An 18,342-nucleotide genomic window follows, 5' to 3' on the forward strand; every position below is an offset into this window, starting at 1 on the left:
GCAGCTTGTTATGATAGAGAGAAATCGGAAAGTCATCCATCCTGATGATGTGTCAGAAAACGTACTGTCTGTAAAGCTCTAACACCCGAGACTCCTTCTATAAATGTTAAATACACTTCACCAAGCTTCACATTGATTGATTATACAGTTTTCATTGTTAAATCCATTATTATTAGGCTTAGATTATGTAGACTGCCTGTCATAAAAGTCCCTGTGAATGAGCTGTTATTATAGAAACGATAATGTATGAGATCAAACACACGAATATAAACCTGTGATTTGCCCTGGAGCCGGCACTCCTGTCTGAGCTGCTGTTATAGATAATTTATCAACCAATCAGATTTGAGAATTCAACAGCGCTGTGATTAAACGAGAAATATTCAATTAAAACTATGAATTAAATGCCACTGAGATTGTGTAGTCAGGAAGTATCAGATTCCCAGCAGCACTGCAGGAGCTTGAGGAGCTGGCTGTGACATGACCCGGCTGCTTGGAAGATAAACCAGGGTGTGATGACTCAGAGCGCTGTGTAATGAGGATTACTCTCGCCTCTTGAGCTCCAGAGAACCTGAGGGGGTGAGGTGCTTATGTTGTCCCAGCAAACATCTTTCACAGCAGGGGGCAAGAAACTTCCTGAGAAAAGTGTGTGACGACCAGAACTGACACGACTGACGCATGACAAAGTGTTATGTACATGCAGTGACAGTGAGCCTGATCGAGTGATGTGTCACTGCTGAATCATTCATAAAATACCCTCAGATGAGAAAGACTTACTAATGACTAGCATCAGTTTATATAACGGAAACCCTATTATTAGGTGATAATGCTGAACTGATGCACGGCATTAAGGATATTTTGTTATTTGTAGCAAAAATTCATCAAAGCAACAACTTTTTTATTGGTGTATTTGTCAGGTGCTAGTCTTGCTGTTGCTCTGCACTTAAAATTGCGTGTTTGCTCTCAGCAAATCTCTAAATGCATTTTTATATGCCTAATTTGTGTATGGACTCCTAATAATTTATTTTTCAACCAATTAGTCTACCATTAAAGGCAATTTAGTGTTCTTCCATCAACAGGGCCAAAGAACTGTACTTTTTATAGCTCATCAATTGACTCTAGAGACTTAGTATTCATTTTTTCTGGAGAAAGATACATAAACATTGTCCAGAGCTGTATTAAAAACGCAGTGATGTTTATTATGTTAATTCTGATAAAGTCTTATTGAGTTTTTAACATTAAAGAAAAAGAATAACCTCAGGTTATATATTTATGTATAGTTTTCTATATTATTATGCCAGCCTCATATGGTAATTAACTTGGATTAATAGTAGATTAATGAATTGGATTAATAGTAGAGATAGTGATTTCCGATACTGAAAGCTTGAGTATCAGCTGATACCGATACCCATTGTTTTTCTTAAAAACTACTAAGCTTTATCTTTTTTTAACCACATTGAAAATCTGGTCCCTGCATAAACGTGAAGCACATTCGTGATACTGACCATATTATCTGCTTTTTACAAAAGGTCAGATTTTTTTTGCCTAATCTCTTCTACTGAAGCATATGTTCAGATGACACTGGATGGATTTGATCTATAATGGATCATAAGATTTTGCACAGACTTGTGGAATCCATGCCAGCTCGAGTGCACACTGTCATTAAAGCAAAAAAGGGATTTGACCAAATAGTAAGAAACTGTGAAATTCATGTAAATATTTAAAAGATCCTACTTTGCAGTCAAACTGTTGTCAGTAATATAATTTGTAATGAAATTATCATATCTGATCCCTCGAGTTCTTTTTTTTTTGTACCGGCCTGATACAATACTGGGTATTGGTTCAGTGCTATCTCTCATCAGCATTAATATTCCCTAAGAGATGGAATGGACTTCCCAAATGGACTTCCAAAATCATTTCATTTCTGATTTTTATTGCATTTCTCAACAGTAGTAACATGGGAAAATGTCACCAGTGACTGAATCTGCAAAAACAAACAAAAGACACCAAGGAGGAATTCTTGACTGAATTTCTCTCTGTATCAAATATGAATTAAATAAGAGAATTTCACTACAGTAGGTGCAACATTTCCATTTGGGAAGTTGAAAGTGAATTCCCACTGGAGCACTATGCAGGAAAAATGAAACAGAAGAAATTTTGAAACTTGAAAAGAAATGGAAGCAGATTTCATGTGAAAAGAACAAAGACAGAGCAGGCACGAGTTTGACTTTTTAATTATGCTGTCTTTTAGGCGATTGTGGGACCAGAAGACTGCGTGTGGGACGAGGGCTAGTGAACTTGTGGACAACAGTTTGGAAGGAATGGGGTGTCATATGGTGTGCAGGCCTGCTGGTTGGGCAGCCAGCCCCTCGCTCCATGTCTGCATCTGCTCCTATTATTTGGGTAACACGAGCATTTCCACTGCTCATGTTTTAGCTCCACACTGGAAGTCATTGAAATTATCTGCAAAAGTGATTGTGAAGATTTTCTTTGGCTTTGGAAGCCGTGAGGTTCGCAACAGCAGGGAGGAAAAAGAAAAAATTAAAAGTATAGCCTATGCCTATACATACTTCACAGACAATGAACTAACAGAACTACCACGAGGTCCAAAAGTCTAAAAGCACTAGTGAAAATGCTTCTATTTTCCATTCTTTTTTAATTTAATACAACAATTTTCATTACAAATTATATTATTGGCAACAACTTGAGTGCAAAGTGGAATCTTTGAAATATTTACATGAATTTCAAAGTTTCTTGGTATTTGGTATGTGCCCTTTTTGCTTTAATGACAGTGAGCACTCGAGCTAGCATGAACGCCACAAGTTTGTGCAAAAACTTATGATCCATTTTACATCAAATCCATTGGAATGTCGTCTGAACATTTGCTTCAGTAGAAGAGATTAGCCATGAGGAAAATCTGACCTTCTGTACAAAGCAGTTAACATGGTCAATACCACAAATTCGCTTACATTTAAATAGAGACCTATAAATAGTGCAGACTCTTCAATAATAAACATTCGAGATATTGAATATTTTCTTTATTTTAAATATTTCAAAGTTCTAAAACCTTCTGTTTATTTCCAATTTTAAGTGAAAAAAAATCCCAGATTTTCAGTGTGGTCTCAGACTTCTGGACCCCACTGTATCTACAATCAAACTCTCTTAAAAACTTATATCAACTCATCTTACTTTATATATGAATTCAGTTTAAAATCATTTACAATGTATCATATGACGATACGTGAAGACATCACTACAGTAAACCATATGTATCACAGTACATATAGCAAACTGGCAGTACTGCAATACGGCAGTGTCACATTTAAAGTGCTGCACCTGTAGAAGAGCTGAGTTGAGATGCTATTTATCGATTTAAATTTTACAGTAAAAAAAATACTTCAGATCAGCTGCAGCCTACAGCAGCCTACAACTAATCACATGACCCTGTCACATGCCTTCATTATCACTCTCACATTTTTGTGTTTTGTGTTTCCTATAATTACTATGTAGGCATCTTTTTTTTTTTTGCACTTCACACTTAATGTTATTTGCTATTTTGCATTTCTGGTTAGATGCTACAATAACAAAGTACTTTGCTCAATAACAATAAAATTTTTACAATAAATCTTATTGATCCAATCTAAACTAATGCTTCTGTATTATTTGTGTTTTGTCTCTTTAGTTTCTAAGCTTTTGTCATGTACACTATATTACCAAAAGTATTCGGTCACCTGCCTTGACTCACATATGAACTTAAGTGCCATCCCATTCCTAACCCATAGGGTTCAATATGATGTCGGTCCACCTTTTGCAGCTATTACAGCTTCAACTCTTCTGGGAAGGCTGTCCACAAGGTTGAGGAGTGTGTTTATAGGAATTTTTGATCATTCTTCCAAAAGCGCATTGGTGAGGTCACACACTGATGTTGGTCGAGAAGGCCTGGCTCTCAGTCTCCGCTCTAATTCATCCCAAAGGTGTTCTATCGGGTTCAGGTCAGGACTCTGTGCAGGCCAGTCAAGTTCATCCACACCAGACTCTGTCATCCATGTCTTTATGGACCTTGCTTTGTGCACTGGTGCACAGTCATGTTGGAAGAGGAAGGGGCCCGCTCCAAACTGTTCCCACAAGGTTGGGAGGATGGAATTGTCCAAAATGTTTTGGTATCAAGAAGCATTCAAAGTTCCTTTCACTGGAACTAAGGGGCCAAGCCCAACTCCTGAAAAACAACCCCACACCATAATTCCTCCTCCACCAAATTTCACACTCGGCACAATGCAGTCCGAAATGTACCGTTCTCCTGGCAACCTCCAAACCCAGACTCGTCCATCAGATTGCCAGATGGAAAAGCGTGATTCATCACTCCAGAGAACGCGTCTCCACTGCTCTAGAGTCTAGTGGCGGCGTGCTTTACACCACTGCATCCGATGCTTTGCATTGCACTTGGTGATGTGTGGCTTGGATGCAGCTGCTCGGCCATGGAAACCCATTCCATGAAGCTCTCTGCGTACTGTACTTGGGCTAATCTGAAGGTCACATGAAGTTTGGAGCTCTGTAGCAATTGACTGTGAAGAAAGTCGATGACCTCTTTGCACTATGCGCTTCAGCATCCGCTGACCCCTCTCCGTCAGTTTATGTGGCCTACCACTTCGTGGCTGAGTTGCTGTTGTTCCCAAACTCTTCCATTTTGTTATGATAAAGCTGACAGTTGACTGTGGAATATTTAGGAGCGAGGAAATTTCACGACTGGATTTGTTGCACAGGTGGCATCCTATGACAGTTCCACGCTGGAATTCACTGAGCTCCTGAGAGCGGCCCATTCTTTCACAAATGTTTGTAAAAACAGTTTGCATGCCTAAGTGCTTGATTTTATACACCTGTGGCCAGGCCAAGTGATTAGGACACCTGATTCTGATCATTTGGATGGGTGACCGAATACTTTTGGTAATATAGTGTATAACCTGTTGCTGCTTGTAGTATTCTGTGCGTTACCTCTTTCATGCCATGCTCTTGTTTGGTTATTATTATGATTCTGGTTTTGACTTTGTTTTCTTTTGTTTTATTAAAAACCTGCACTTGCATCTGCAATGCTGTTTTCCAACAGTTAGTAATTATTTAACAAAATTTAAGACCAAACTATAACTGCAGTAAATATAATTTAAAAAAATATTTAAAAAATCACAATAATCATTACTTATTGTACTCAATAATCAGCGATATTTCAGAAAAAAGCAGTGACAATTTATTATATGCATCACATCATATATATCATTCATATGTGTATAAATATCAATATTGAAATGATGTCACAAACTTTTCTGAGATCAACCCACTTTCAGAGTCACTTAAATCTTTTCCTGTTGCCATCCTGATCCAAAATCGAGGTCAGCTGCCTGTTCAGCATTTTAGTACCTGAGCATGGCAGGATGTTAATTGCTTAATTGAATCTTGCAGTAAACCTCTCTGGGAACATCTTGTTATATTTTTCCACTTGTGGCTAAGGAGTCTCTCTGCTAATCAGGAAAAACATAATTGCAGACGCTCTCTCTCTCTCTCTCTCTCTCTCTCTCACTCACTCACACACACACACATAGTGAAACTACAAAACTTTCATGCTTTCAATCAAGAACTTTATGTCAGCAGGTGTGCTTTGCAAAACTTGCCATGACTAATAATCCAAAGGGAACATTTAAAAATCATTTATCCCAAACACCATTGGTGTCTAGAATATTGAACAAGGCCACTGATTTATTTAAAAAAAGTGAACCAGTGGCATTTAAATGTCAGTCTAAGAGCAAAAGGTTGCTTTCTGACTCTAAGCCTGTATTGTTTCAGTTTAAATCTGAGCTGACATTAAAATCACATATTAATTTGTAATAATAACTCACATATTTGTATTAAGTACATGAATATGATCCTTTATTACAATATACAGTGTAAAAATAAAAGTACAATCAATTAATCGGAGAAAAATGCACGATAGTACAGGGAGTATGTCAGCGTGGCTCCCTGTATTGTAGGTTCACTGGCTGCACTGTGAAGAGAAAATCCTCTACAAATCTGGAACACAGTGACATTTTTCTGTAACACTCCTAGCTGCTGTAGGGTTATTCACTTGGAAAGGCTTTTATTGGAGAGAGACTGTGTGTGTGTGTGTATGTGTTAGATTGAGTGTTGCCCATGCGGGGCCCACGCCACCTACGCAGGAGCTCACGGTGGGAAGCGACTTTCCTGCCATCTCAGCTTCTCTCCTTCAGCACAGAGAGCAACACCAGCAGATGAGGACACATTTGTAACGGACACGATTTTTACATTTGCAATCTTATGTGCTGTCAGTGAATTCTAATGTTTATGTTCAAATGTGTTTCTTGGCAACAGGAAAGATGCAAAAGTGCAACAGTGATGATTCTGGAAAATCCCTGCTCCTAATTAGCAGATCAATCAAACACTATCTGTTACAAATTATCAGGATATTTTAGCTGAAAACCTCTGAATCTGCCAGGAGGTTAACACATAGCGATAGATGCTAAGTTTTTCAATGAGACAGTGACCAAGGCATACATCTAAGCCAACACAGAAATTGTTGCCAGGTGCAGCAAGGTCTTTGTAAATACCAAAAACTGGCCATCTTTCTCAAGGATGCTGTGCCAACTCTATCATGCAACCATTTTTTTTTGTTCCTGCTTCATCTGAGGGCTTTATTCATCCGATTTTGCAATCAGGAAGCAATGCTTTGCGAGTGGGGCTTGGATCTAGTGCCTGATTCGGCCAGAGTCCAAATATTTGCGGTCAAATATGTATATAAGTATAGTCATGGCTTTATTGAGGACCAAACAGAAAGATATGAATTTTTTTTTTCCAAAATAGAAAAATCTGTCACTAAGTATATAGAGAAGACTCTGTAGGCTCAACAGTGAGTTCTCTCATTGTGTGTAAACATAGGTGAAACTAATGCCTAATCTAATAATGACTGTGGAACATCAATATTTCCTAAGAATTTTATGTGATCATCTTGCTGATAGGAGGCAAGGTGATGCAGTGGGTAGTGTTAACACCTCACAGCTCCAGGGTCCTGAGATCAATCCTGATCTTTGGTTATGGGCTGTTGAGAGTTTTGTGTCCTTACCCTGTGTTTGTGTGGGTTTCCTCCGACCTTCCGAAAGTAGGTGGACTGGTGACTCTGAGTTGTGACTCTAAATTGTGTATGTGTGTGTGAGTGAGCATGTTTTTATATCTTGGTGGGGTCCCACAAGCATAGGAATATCTGACAGTACTGACTGTGGCTGGTCCCCATGAGGAAAACTGCTTTTTTTTCTTTTCTTTTTTTTTTTTTTTTTTTTTTTTAAACAAACAAACAAACAAAAAAAACCCTAAATGAGCCTCACAATCCTCACAAGAATAGTAAGACAAACATATCCAGGATGTGTCCCTCAAGTTCCACTATGATATGAAGATATCTGACAGATGTTAAACATACAGCACTAAACAATCCCATTTGAATCCTATTAAAGTAAAATGGAGACAAACAGCTACTCTGTGACAAAAAAAAAAAAAGGTCGTTTGGCTGCATAACCAGAGACTGTATGTACCACAGTGTCCTTTATAAATTTAAATAAATGTGCTCATTGTCCCCTCCGAAAGTACTTGAAGTGCAAGGCCAATTCTGGTGATTGACATTTGGGTTTGAGATCAAAAGATGAATATTAGATGATAGATCAGAATTTCAACTTTCCTTTCCTGATATTTACATCTAGATGTGTTAAACAACTTAGAACATGGCCCCTTCGGTGACAGACCACCCAATTTTTGGGTGATAAAAAATATAGCAAAAATATATACATATAGTCTTAAAGTAAATTAAAGTAAATAACTCTTAATATTTGGTTGCATATCTCTTGCTTGCAATAACTGGATCAAGCCGGCAATCCACTGACATCACCAAACCTTTGCATTCTTCTTTTGTGATCCTTTTCCAGGTTTTTACTGCAGGTTTTTTTTCAGTTGTTGTTTTTTTTTTCTCCCTTCAGTCTCCTCTTCAGGAGATGAAATGCATGCTCAATTGGGTTAAAGTCTGGTGATTGACTTGGCCAGTCTAAAATCTTCCACATTTTAGCCCTGATGAAGTCCTTTGTTGTGTTGGCAGTGTGTTCTTCCCAATTAGGTTGGATGCATTTCTCTGTAAACTGGCAGACAGAATGTTTCTGTAGACTTCTGAATTCATTCTGCTGCTATCATCATGAGTTACATCATCAACAAAGATTAGTGAGCCTTTTCCAGAAGCAGCCATGCAAGCCCAAGCCATGACACTACCTCCACCGGGCTGGACCGATGACCTTGTATGTTTTGGGTCATGAGCAGATCCTCTCTTTCTCCACACTTTGGCCTTTCTATCACTTTGGTAGAGGTTCATCTTGGTTCCAGAACTTTTGTGTCTCATCTCTGTGTTTCTTTGCAAATTCCAATCTGGCCTCCTGATTCTTACTGCTGATGAGCGGTTTGCATCTTGTGGTATGGCCCCTATATTTCTGCTCTCCTAAAAAGGTGGATTGTGATACCTTCACCCCTGCCCTGTGGAGGTTGTTGGTGATGTCACTGATTGTTGTTTTGGGGGTTTTCTTCACAGCTCTCACAATGTTTCAGTCATCAACTGCTGTTGTTTTCCTTGGCCGACCTGTTCAGTGTCTGGGTGTTAGTACACCAGTGGATTCTTTCTTTTTCACAACATTCCAAATTGTTGTATTGGCTATGCACGATGCTCGTGCAAGGGCTCTGATAAATTTTTCTTCTTTTCTCAGCTTCAAAATGGCATGCTTTTCTCCCATCGACAGCTCTATGGTTTTCATGTTGGTTTATCTTTTTTTTTTTTTTTTTTTTAACAACAAATGCAGTCCTCACAGGTGACACCCAGGGCTCAAACCAAGAGCAGACATTCAGAGCTATTAATGTCTTCAGTGTATAGCAAAAACAAAAGAATTGACCTTGCCATACCAATACTTTTGGAGGCAGCTGTATGTACGGCAGTGAGCAGTGACTGTTTGTATGGCACTGATCTCTGATCACAGCTTTTGGTCTTAAAAAGATGAGCCTTAAACGCACAAAATAAGATGACCTGATGGAATAATGAATAGTAATTTAAAATTCTACAATTTCATATTCCCAGAATTACACATACTAATAAAAATAATACCAAAGATTTCCCAGATAATTTCCCAGCTAAGTAATCTTAAGCTAAGGTGTGTAATATGGGCACTTGTATGGGTTTGCTAGATCTATGTAATTCAGATGAGAGTACATCTGTGCTGATGTAAGTCTATTAAGTCCCCTTGCTCTCTCAGCTTAGACATCCTCCCTAGAATAGAAGTGGTAGGAACAGATGGCGAGCCTTCAACCAGCCAGGCAACTTGTGAAAGAAACATATTGCAAAAAACTTGTTCCAAACTACATATTAATACTTCATGCCTACCTATAAGATAAGCAAATGTTAATATTTTCTGTGTAACAGACTGTGTAGCGCAGCCTGGAAGGAACTTTACATGCAGGAAGTTCCAGATACATCCTGTCAGGTGCCAAGAAGACCAGTGGCCATCATGCTCAGAGTCTCAATAACAATGTTGCTTTGGTGAACTTGTGATGGTCCTAGTTGCATGGCAACAGTGACTGACTGCTTTCTACTACTAGTGCTTTGACAGTCTACCTGGAACCGAAAAAGGATATTTTATTCTAGGAACCAAACTACACATTCTTGTCTTGTACATGCCTTAATAATTATGCAGCCTATGCAATATTTAGACAGCGATTGAGAAAGGAAGATCCATAGTTATGGATCAATTCTGAATGCATATTAAATAGGATTGCACACATATAAAGAAGTGGTGATTATTTTCATTAGGTATGTATTATGGTGCTTGGGGACAGGTTTACAGTTAAACTGATAGTACTTCTGTGCTTGCTTTAGTCTTAGAGTGCTCAGAGTCTGTATTTACCTCAAACGAAGTGAAAAATGACAATTTATCACTGCGTTTGAACTTCTTCAAAAGGATATGAGAAATATGGATTATGATGGCTTTAATAAAAAAAAGACAGCTCAACTCCCTTATCCCAGAAGAAAATTAAAAACAACACACTTGAGTGTGCTGTATTTTCGCATCCTCTCCAGTGCTTTTGTCATATTATACTATGCTAATTGGAAGACATGGTATCCTTCATTCATAGCTTTCCATAATCTGTAACTGATGAAGGCAAGGAGATTAATGAGCATTATCATAAAACAAAAACAACAACAACAACAAAAAACCCAACAACAACTCTGGATTAAGAAAACGCACATTCTTGTCTATCTAACTAGGTCAATAAAAGATAATATATCCTGTAGCCTGGAAAAGTGCTGCAGAGGTGCATGGGATTATCTTTCATTTCCAGCTGTGTTGCTTCCCATTAAAAGTGTATTCCTCTTGAAAGTAAGCAAGCATTGCCAAGCAGCTGCCCTCTCAGATCTTCTTAGTCATGCTGATGACTCTGGTAATCTTCTACGCTGACTTGAATCTTGTATGCAATTTTAATTAGACTGTTCAAGTGCAAAGCATGGACCTGTGACTACAGCATCTCTGTAGGTTGAGTTGTTGTCCAAAAGTACCAAGAGAAGTGTTGTATTGAAGCTGCTTGTCCCATTTGTCACAATAATTATACCCAAGCATGCTCAACCCTTACAAAAATTTGATGTGTAACACCTGGGTACCACCTTGTGCATGTCTGTTTACCTGGCCATCCTGAACATAACAAGGAACCCTGGCAGTTATCCAGGGTTCACAGAACCACAGTTGCATAAGTAACTATATGTTGCTCTAACAGTTGGACGGCTGCTGTTGGTCCATGCTGTAGGCCACATACAAGGCACAGCAAGAAATGCTCTGCATGGTCACCCTCCTTGAAGTCTGCAAGATCCCTGTTGATTATCTCTCTCTGGTGGGGCATCACCTCCAGCTGGACTCCTTCTGTTAGGAAAGTTCTGCCCTTCTGTTAGCAAAGTCCCATTATCGGTTTAAGCATCCAACAGAGGGTGACACTGCACATGGCAGCTAGGCAAGTGTAATAACATTCACCACACATTGGGGTGATGGGGTTGCTAGCATTCTCAGTGAATTCTCATGAACTGTGTGTCTTGAGCGGCACAATGTGAGAGAGGAGGGTGAATGTGTTCCGGATGGTCTGCTTCTTGGTGGGTGCACAGAGGAGCCAGTCATTCACATATGGGAGGATGCTGATACCAGTGGTCATCAGGAAAGACGAGGGTGGTAGTATACATCTTTGAGAGGCCAAAGGGCAGGTCTTTGAATTGTAATGTATGCTCTTGGAATCTGTATTCTGGGGCAATGGGAAAATGTTTGCAATGGGAAATTAGTGTTGCACAAGTCCATTGACATGAACCAGTCCTACAAAAAGGGAGAGTCTTAAGGAACTAATTCATCCCTCTCAGATCTAAAAATTTGGTGTCTGTATTCCACATAAGAAAATAAGCTGAACAGAACCCTTTGTTTTGAATGGCACACCTGGTGATGCATATAAACCAAGTTGGTAACAGCGTTACCCCATATCTTGGCCTAGGTGTCACTCCACTGGGAGTGAAGCGTCAATCAACTGACTTACAGAGGGGTCAACGTCTGCAAATTCTAGGGACTACTGCAATGTTTGCTGAATAGCCAACATATAATCAATGCATGCTACAGGCAATGCAACATTGTAAGTTTTAACCAGGGAGTCGTCAGTACGTCTGCACTCTTATGCAGTGTACTGGGTATAGTGCTTCGTCTGAGGAAACCACGGGCAAAGAGACACAAGCATCAATGGCAAAGCTGATTTGCTGTTCTTTGTCCACTCTCTGATTCTAATGGAACTGTATATTAGTGCTTCATAGGCAAGTGCACTTATATAAGCCTAGATTTGTCTTACAGCTGATACTAAACCCCGTTATTATTAACAGTAAGAAATACACTCACCATCCAATTTAAAAGGAACCTGTACACCTGCCATGTACCACACATTCGTGCAGTTATCTAATCAGTCAATCATGTAGCAGCAGCACAATGCATAAAACTATGCAGATACAGGTCAAGATCTTCAGTTAATGTTCACATGAAACATCAGAATGGGGAAAAATATGATCTCTGTGACTTTAACCGTGGCATGGTTGTTGGTGCCAGAAGGGCTGGTTTCAGCCCTTTCAGAAACGGCTGATCTCCTGGGAATTTCACACACAACAGGCTCTAGAGTTTACACGGAATGGTGCGAAAAACAAAAAACAGAGTGACCAAAGCACCTTGCTGATAAGAGAGATCAGAGGAAAATAGCCAGATTGGTTCGAGCTGGTGAAATTAACGGCAATCTGCGGAAATGATTGTATAAGCTTACTTTTATCCATGTTTATAAAATGTTGCACATTACAATAAAAAGCTGTTTACAACTGTGATGATTAACTGCCTTATTTGTAGATATTTGTAAATCTGAGCATAAACATGGGTCTTTACACTTTACTGCTGGCAAAGAAAAATATCAAACAAATCACCACTTATCTGCCCAAATAAGAACACAAAATATTTAATACAGTATATTTTTAAAAAGTAAATATTAAAAAGGAAACTCACAGCACATTTTTTCGGCAAACTGTATATAAGTGCATTCTACCGTGGCTGGCTTGACTGTGGTCTGAATATATGCTGTGCTTGATGTGGGATGAGGAAATAAACAAAATAAAATCATGATTTTTTCCTGAGCTGTACAGTTAAATTGGTAAGTTTTTATTGTAAATTAAGGCACAATCTAACACCAAAACAATCTTTCCACATTAAGTTCCACTGAAAATGATTAAAACATGTTAATAATAAGGGAAAAGTACACCTTATATTTTAAATCCTGATCTACTTTTCTTTTGCAGTAAACTTCAGTAAGCTACTTCAATGGCTTTTACCTCATTATCTCTGTGCTTACTGTAGTGTAGGTGGCCAGTAGCTTTCAAACAGAAACAAGAAAAATGCATCATCCTAACTGGCTAATCCTGTTTCTCATCACAGCAGCTTCTACCCAATAAAGTGTGATTAAACAAAGGACTACATTCATTTAAAAAAAAAAACTTTATTCTAATCAGTATAATAACTGATACTTACTAGTGCATACACTTTAATAGTTTCTGTTAGCTCCTGTGCACAATTTGAGTTCAACACACCTCACCTAGACTAACTGCTGATACTCTGAAGCAACAGTAAAATAAAAAAATGAACAAGGCAAAAGTCTAGTATGACCACTACTTAGCAGGATTTCTGTTGGCTCAGAAGATCCAAGATTCAGAAATTTACAGGCCAAACTTCATCCCAGTATTGACAGCACAAAGTTCAAATAAGAGGAAAGAAATGCATCCTTTCAGTGAATTGGGTTCTCTGGCAGCTTAATTTTATTAAGCTTTAGCTGAAAAAGGTGCCTCCCATATTTCTGTAGCAAAGAGTCAATAGTCACAAATGCAATGGCTAAACCGTATAAACCCCTATAGTAGGATGTAGTGAATATAGAGACATCACTGTGCTATATAACAGTGAAAGTTCATATAAACACCTCACTGATAAGTGAAACAACACTGTGTACACCCAAACACAGGATAGACTGCAGCCTCGACTTAATCAATACAGTGAGGTGTCTGAGAGACGGAGAGAATGGATTGATAATTGCTGGGGAGTTGGCAGGTCATTCGTTCTGGTCTCACACATAAAACCCAAAGCGGCCTATGAAAAATCCATATGGGCAAAAAAAATTGATCGGCAGATAGTGAATGTCTCTGGGGCCACGGAACATCAACCGCTTCATTAGGACTCACATGGTCCAGTAAAGATGATTCTTCAGGAGGATTTTTAGGGAATTCAGCATAAACAGCTCCAACAGAGAAGCACTGACATCTCATGGGGTTTCTCACACAATAACCAGTGAAAGAAGAGAGATTACATAGGAATAGGTGTAATGAGGTTGACCTTTTCCAGTCTGTTTTTTTTCTCCAGTAGCTATTTTGGCAAGGTCAGCAGGCTAATTCATGCTTATACAGAACAGAACAACAGAGCTCTCATTTGTCTATCACAGGGTGTATGGATAGAATGCAAATGTCGAGGTTTTGGGCTGAAACCTAAACCAGGGAGAGTGTATTATGTCCAATCTTATCACAAAACACTTTGTTGAGAAGCATCATTGTAAAACCATGTTAGTATGATTCAACATAAAATTAGCACAGTCACCATAAAAAACATACAAAACAGAATTTTCATAAGGGAAATGTCGACAGAGTGCTATGTCCAGGAACGTCACGAAAAGAGAGGAGAAAGAGAAAGATGAAAGATGAGAGGAACTGCTGATACAAGATCTCCTTTTCACTTTTCTTATCTTAATACTTACAATATCAGCTAATTCTAGTGCCAGGGGTCTAAAGAAACAAACTGCATGTACTCACAAATTTTAAATAATTCAATTTCAAAGCCCCCAATCAAAATAAAGCACTTTCCTGCTGAACGTCTACAGCAGCAGCAATGTCTGAGACAGTGGAGACAGATAAGCATCTCTGGCCCAATTTATCAGGTATCTTCTGTTTTAAATGCTTTAAAGAAAAAAGCATGATAATGGTCTGCAAATTATGCAAACCATACCTGTGGAGATACTGGTTGCATAGTTCAATTCACAGTTGCACAAGTTGTGGAAACATGTACAGGTAAACCATTAGCTAGCTGAGTGAACTAAACTAGCTAGCCAGATCTTTTGATGTTTTACAATTTAAACGCTCTGTATGAAACTTAAGATACCACTTTGATTTTTGGTAGTGATTGTCTATTGTGTTAAATATATCTAAGCACTGCTAATGCACAGTGTAATGTCTAAAGGGCAGCTTTGCTTGATATGTAACTAGAAACATGAATGATTAATGTTTAATAGATAACAACCCTGGCAAGCTACTGAAATCCCAAAAGTGTTTGGCTAAGTTTGCTAGCCAGCTAACATTACCTTTCTTTATCTAGTGTTGATAATCAAGATGATGTTCACTTCAGCATTGTTCACTTGGTTAGTTAACATAATTGTTTAAAAATATGGTACTGTAGGTCTACTTCAGCATTTATTAGCAAAAGTTGGGAGATATTTTTTTGGATCTAATCAACTCTTAATGGCTTAAAAATCTGAGTAGTACTGGCTAGTTTTGAAGATGTATCCTGCCAAATAGTTATTAGTTATTATTATTATAAAATATTATTATATATAGTTATTATAAAAAAAAAGAAATAGAAAAGAATAGAAAACAGAACATTTTCAGATTAGTTGTGCCAATTGTGGACATATAAATAAGCAATTTGTTAAGTAATAACCCATGTAGTTTTTCACCAGATGACTCATTCACTCTTCCTTGAGTAATTTTCTTGATCACTACTTTTATTTTTAAGTATGAGCAGTACTTCTACTCAAGTCAGTGTGTTCCGTACTCTTTCCAACACTGCCTAGAGCTGATGACACATTGATGAAATAATAACAGAATAATAAAACCCTTCCCACAGAAATACATTACTCTGTGAAGGGGTATAGTACAATAAACCATGTGTATAATTTTGACCCAGTATAGTAAATTTTATTGCAAAATAGGAGAGGAGAGACAGAGTGGCCTCGTTGAAATACTTTTCTATTTGGCATATGAAGATGCTTATAAATATAAATAGCAAAAATAAAAGATTTTTATAGATATAAAATTTGGTTTGCTACATTTCAATTAGACAATACTGTATGTATTATTATATAATATAATATAATAATATAATACTATTTCGTCTCTACATGGCAACTGAAAAGCTAGCTAGGTGAATTTGAAAAGTATGCTAAAATCATTCAAATATTGGAATAATAAACACTGCATTCAGAGTATAGAAGTATAAAAAGGGAGAGCAGGAATGAAATCTGGAGTGGAGTCATACGGTTTGAGTCTGGAGGTGTGAAGAGTTTCAAGGTTATGACACCATGACACGGCACTGAATCAAACACTGCCATACTGAGCCACACAAAACATATGGAGGGGTTTAGAAAGAGTAATCATCTGCAAGGCCTGATACGGAGAGAGAGAGAGAGAGAGAGAGAGAGAGAGAACCTTACCTCCCCTCAAAGAGACAAGAAGATATGATAAAATGATAGATGCCGAGAACAAGAAAATGGTAAAGACACCAGATGAATTCCTTGTGGATCCAAGATAGCTTATGCTGATTAGTGCTGGTGCTAGTCTATCACACTGTTTTCTAACATCACAAGTAATAAAAGTAATCCTAAACCAACCACACACCAAACAACATAATTCTGCCACAACCCTTTTCCATATTCAAATTGATTTAACGTGGTTAACCACACACAAAACTGAGGCAGTCCCGTGTAATCCACTGTAGTCAGAACTCCACTCCAATCCATTGTAGTTGGAACAGAAAAGTGCAATGGAGTGGTCATTTAACTCAGAATTCCACATCTGGAAGATGGACAACATCCACTTTGCCCAAGTTCTCTGACTTCAACACACCTGAAGTCATAACATATGGCAGTGCACAGTTAATGGTAAACAGATTACCCTTCACATCATTTTCTACTTGATAAAACTTTTTTACGTGATATGTAGCTTTAGCAGAATTTTACTAACATGATAACACTATTGTGACACATAATTTTTATGAGCAAAGATGAACAAATAAGTGGACCGATCTTGTATGTCACTTCTCACTACTACTCGTCTTTATGTTTATCAAATTCAGAGATACAAATACAAATATGACCTTGCTCTGGGCATCCATGTTTTTCTCAGCTGAAGCACTGGAACATGTTTTGATCGGAACTCTAGGAGATCAACTTCCGAGTCGAGCCCGAGTACAATGGATTGCAGCGTAACGCCTGTATGAATGCTAACAAGAACAGACTTAATTGGTGTGTTTGTTTGTATCCGTACACGAGTGAGCAACTGGCAGCTAGGAACATGTTAGTCCAGGAACCTGACGTATTCACACAAATACAAATATGCACACATCAGCATTTCAGTGTAACCAGTGTGAAGTCAGCATCCAGTGTTGAGAAAGGGTTTAAATCAGTCCTCACCAAGATATCATACAATTTCAATCTGTAAGGCACTGATTTGATTTTTGAGACTATGAATCTCTGCAATACAACTCTCTCAGTAATGTATAATCGTTATGCTGTTTCTATTTAATTAATGTGGGATTCATTTTTCTCTTACATCTATAGCATTGAATGGAACAGTAGAAATAATTCCAGTTAATGTCAGTATATCTGTTCACAAACATTTTTACACCATAAAATCTAACAGCATTATTGTACCTTGGATCACTGGGTATTTTAAATATAGATACATCAATGTATCAGTCATCAATAATCAGAATCAAATGATTGGTATTCCCTTGGATGCATACTTGACTTTGGTCAAGTATGGAGTATTTGGACTTTCTTCCAAAATTCTTCTATTGTGAAGCCATCAGATCTTTTCAAGATAGTGCTCATGAAGTGCCATAAAGCAGTTGAACGTAGTTGGAAAACATTTCTGATATCCCTTTTCTGTATAGAAAGATAACCAATGCAAGTGACTGCATTATCCAAAACACATTGAGCCAAATGTCATGAGTCATTCATTTGTGTTACCTGAGCAAGTAACCCTAAGCCTCTCAGGCCTGAATCAGAAGGGCATCTGCTGGGAGCAGATCTTTAACCTTATTTGACAAGACAACTCAAAATACACACTAATACACACGATCTGATTGCCTTTGACTTTGAGCATCCATTAAGTTGATGCACTCAATATAAAACGATGGACATTTTAAAGTCTCACTTTTACTTACATCTGTGTCTGGCCCCTTGTCAGCCCCAGGACAGGAGAACGAGACAAACTCATGGCACCTTTTGTGCACCACAAAACAGCACACTGCAAAAAAAAGAAAAGAAAAGAGTTATATAAGAGTTCTGTAGCATACTGGCTCATATTGAACTTTCAATAACATTCTTAGCCATGCACAAGAAAATTCAGTCTGTAATATTAGGTGGAGATTCATCCCTCTGCTCATCATACACTTCTCTGCATGATACAAACTGGTTGCCTTTCATCTCACACTCATAAATAGGCTGAAACACATCCAGATGCTTCAGTAGATGGAAAAGGGATAGATAAATTAGATTCACGGTTCTGCACGGTTCTGCAGAAGTGTAGCTAATGACAGCTCCAGAGATAGTTCTGTCATCTCATATTTTGTCTGCTGCAAATGCAAGATGCTCTCATGCTCACTCTTTCTCTCCCACTAACACACA

The 18,342-nt window shown here is 38.2% G+C and overlaps 1 protein-coding gene across 2 annotated transcripts in view; it reads right to left on the minus strand.

Annotated features, from left to right (window-relative positions):
- The window catches only part of prkcab (protein kinase C, alpha, b), a 151,956-nt gene that overhangs the window by 75,914 nt on the left and 57,700 nt on the right, over positions 1 to 18,342 (minus strand). For both annotated transcript variants that reach the window (XM_034309830.2, XM_034309829.2), the window contains exon 3: positions 17,880 to 17,962. In XM_034309830.2, the coding sequence (XP_034165721.1) occupies positions 17,880 to 17,962 (83 nt within the window). The remainder of the gene's footprint in view (positions 1 to 17,879; positions 17,963 to 18,342) is intronic.

Source organism: Pangasianodon hypophthalmus, chromosome 13 (assembly GCF_027358585.1).
Source record: "Pangasianodon hypophthalmus isolate fPanHyp1 chromosome 13, fPanHyp1.pri, whole genome shotgun sequence".
Classification (NCBI taxonomy): Eukaryota; Metazoa; Chordata; class Actinopteri; order Siluriformes; family Pangasiidae; genus Pangasianodon; species Pangasianodon hypophthalmus.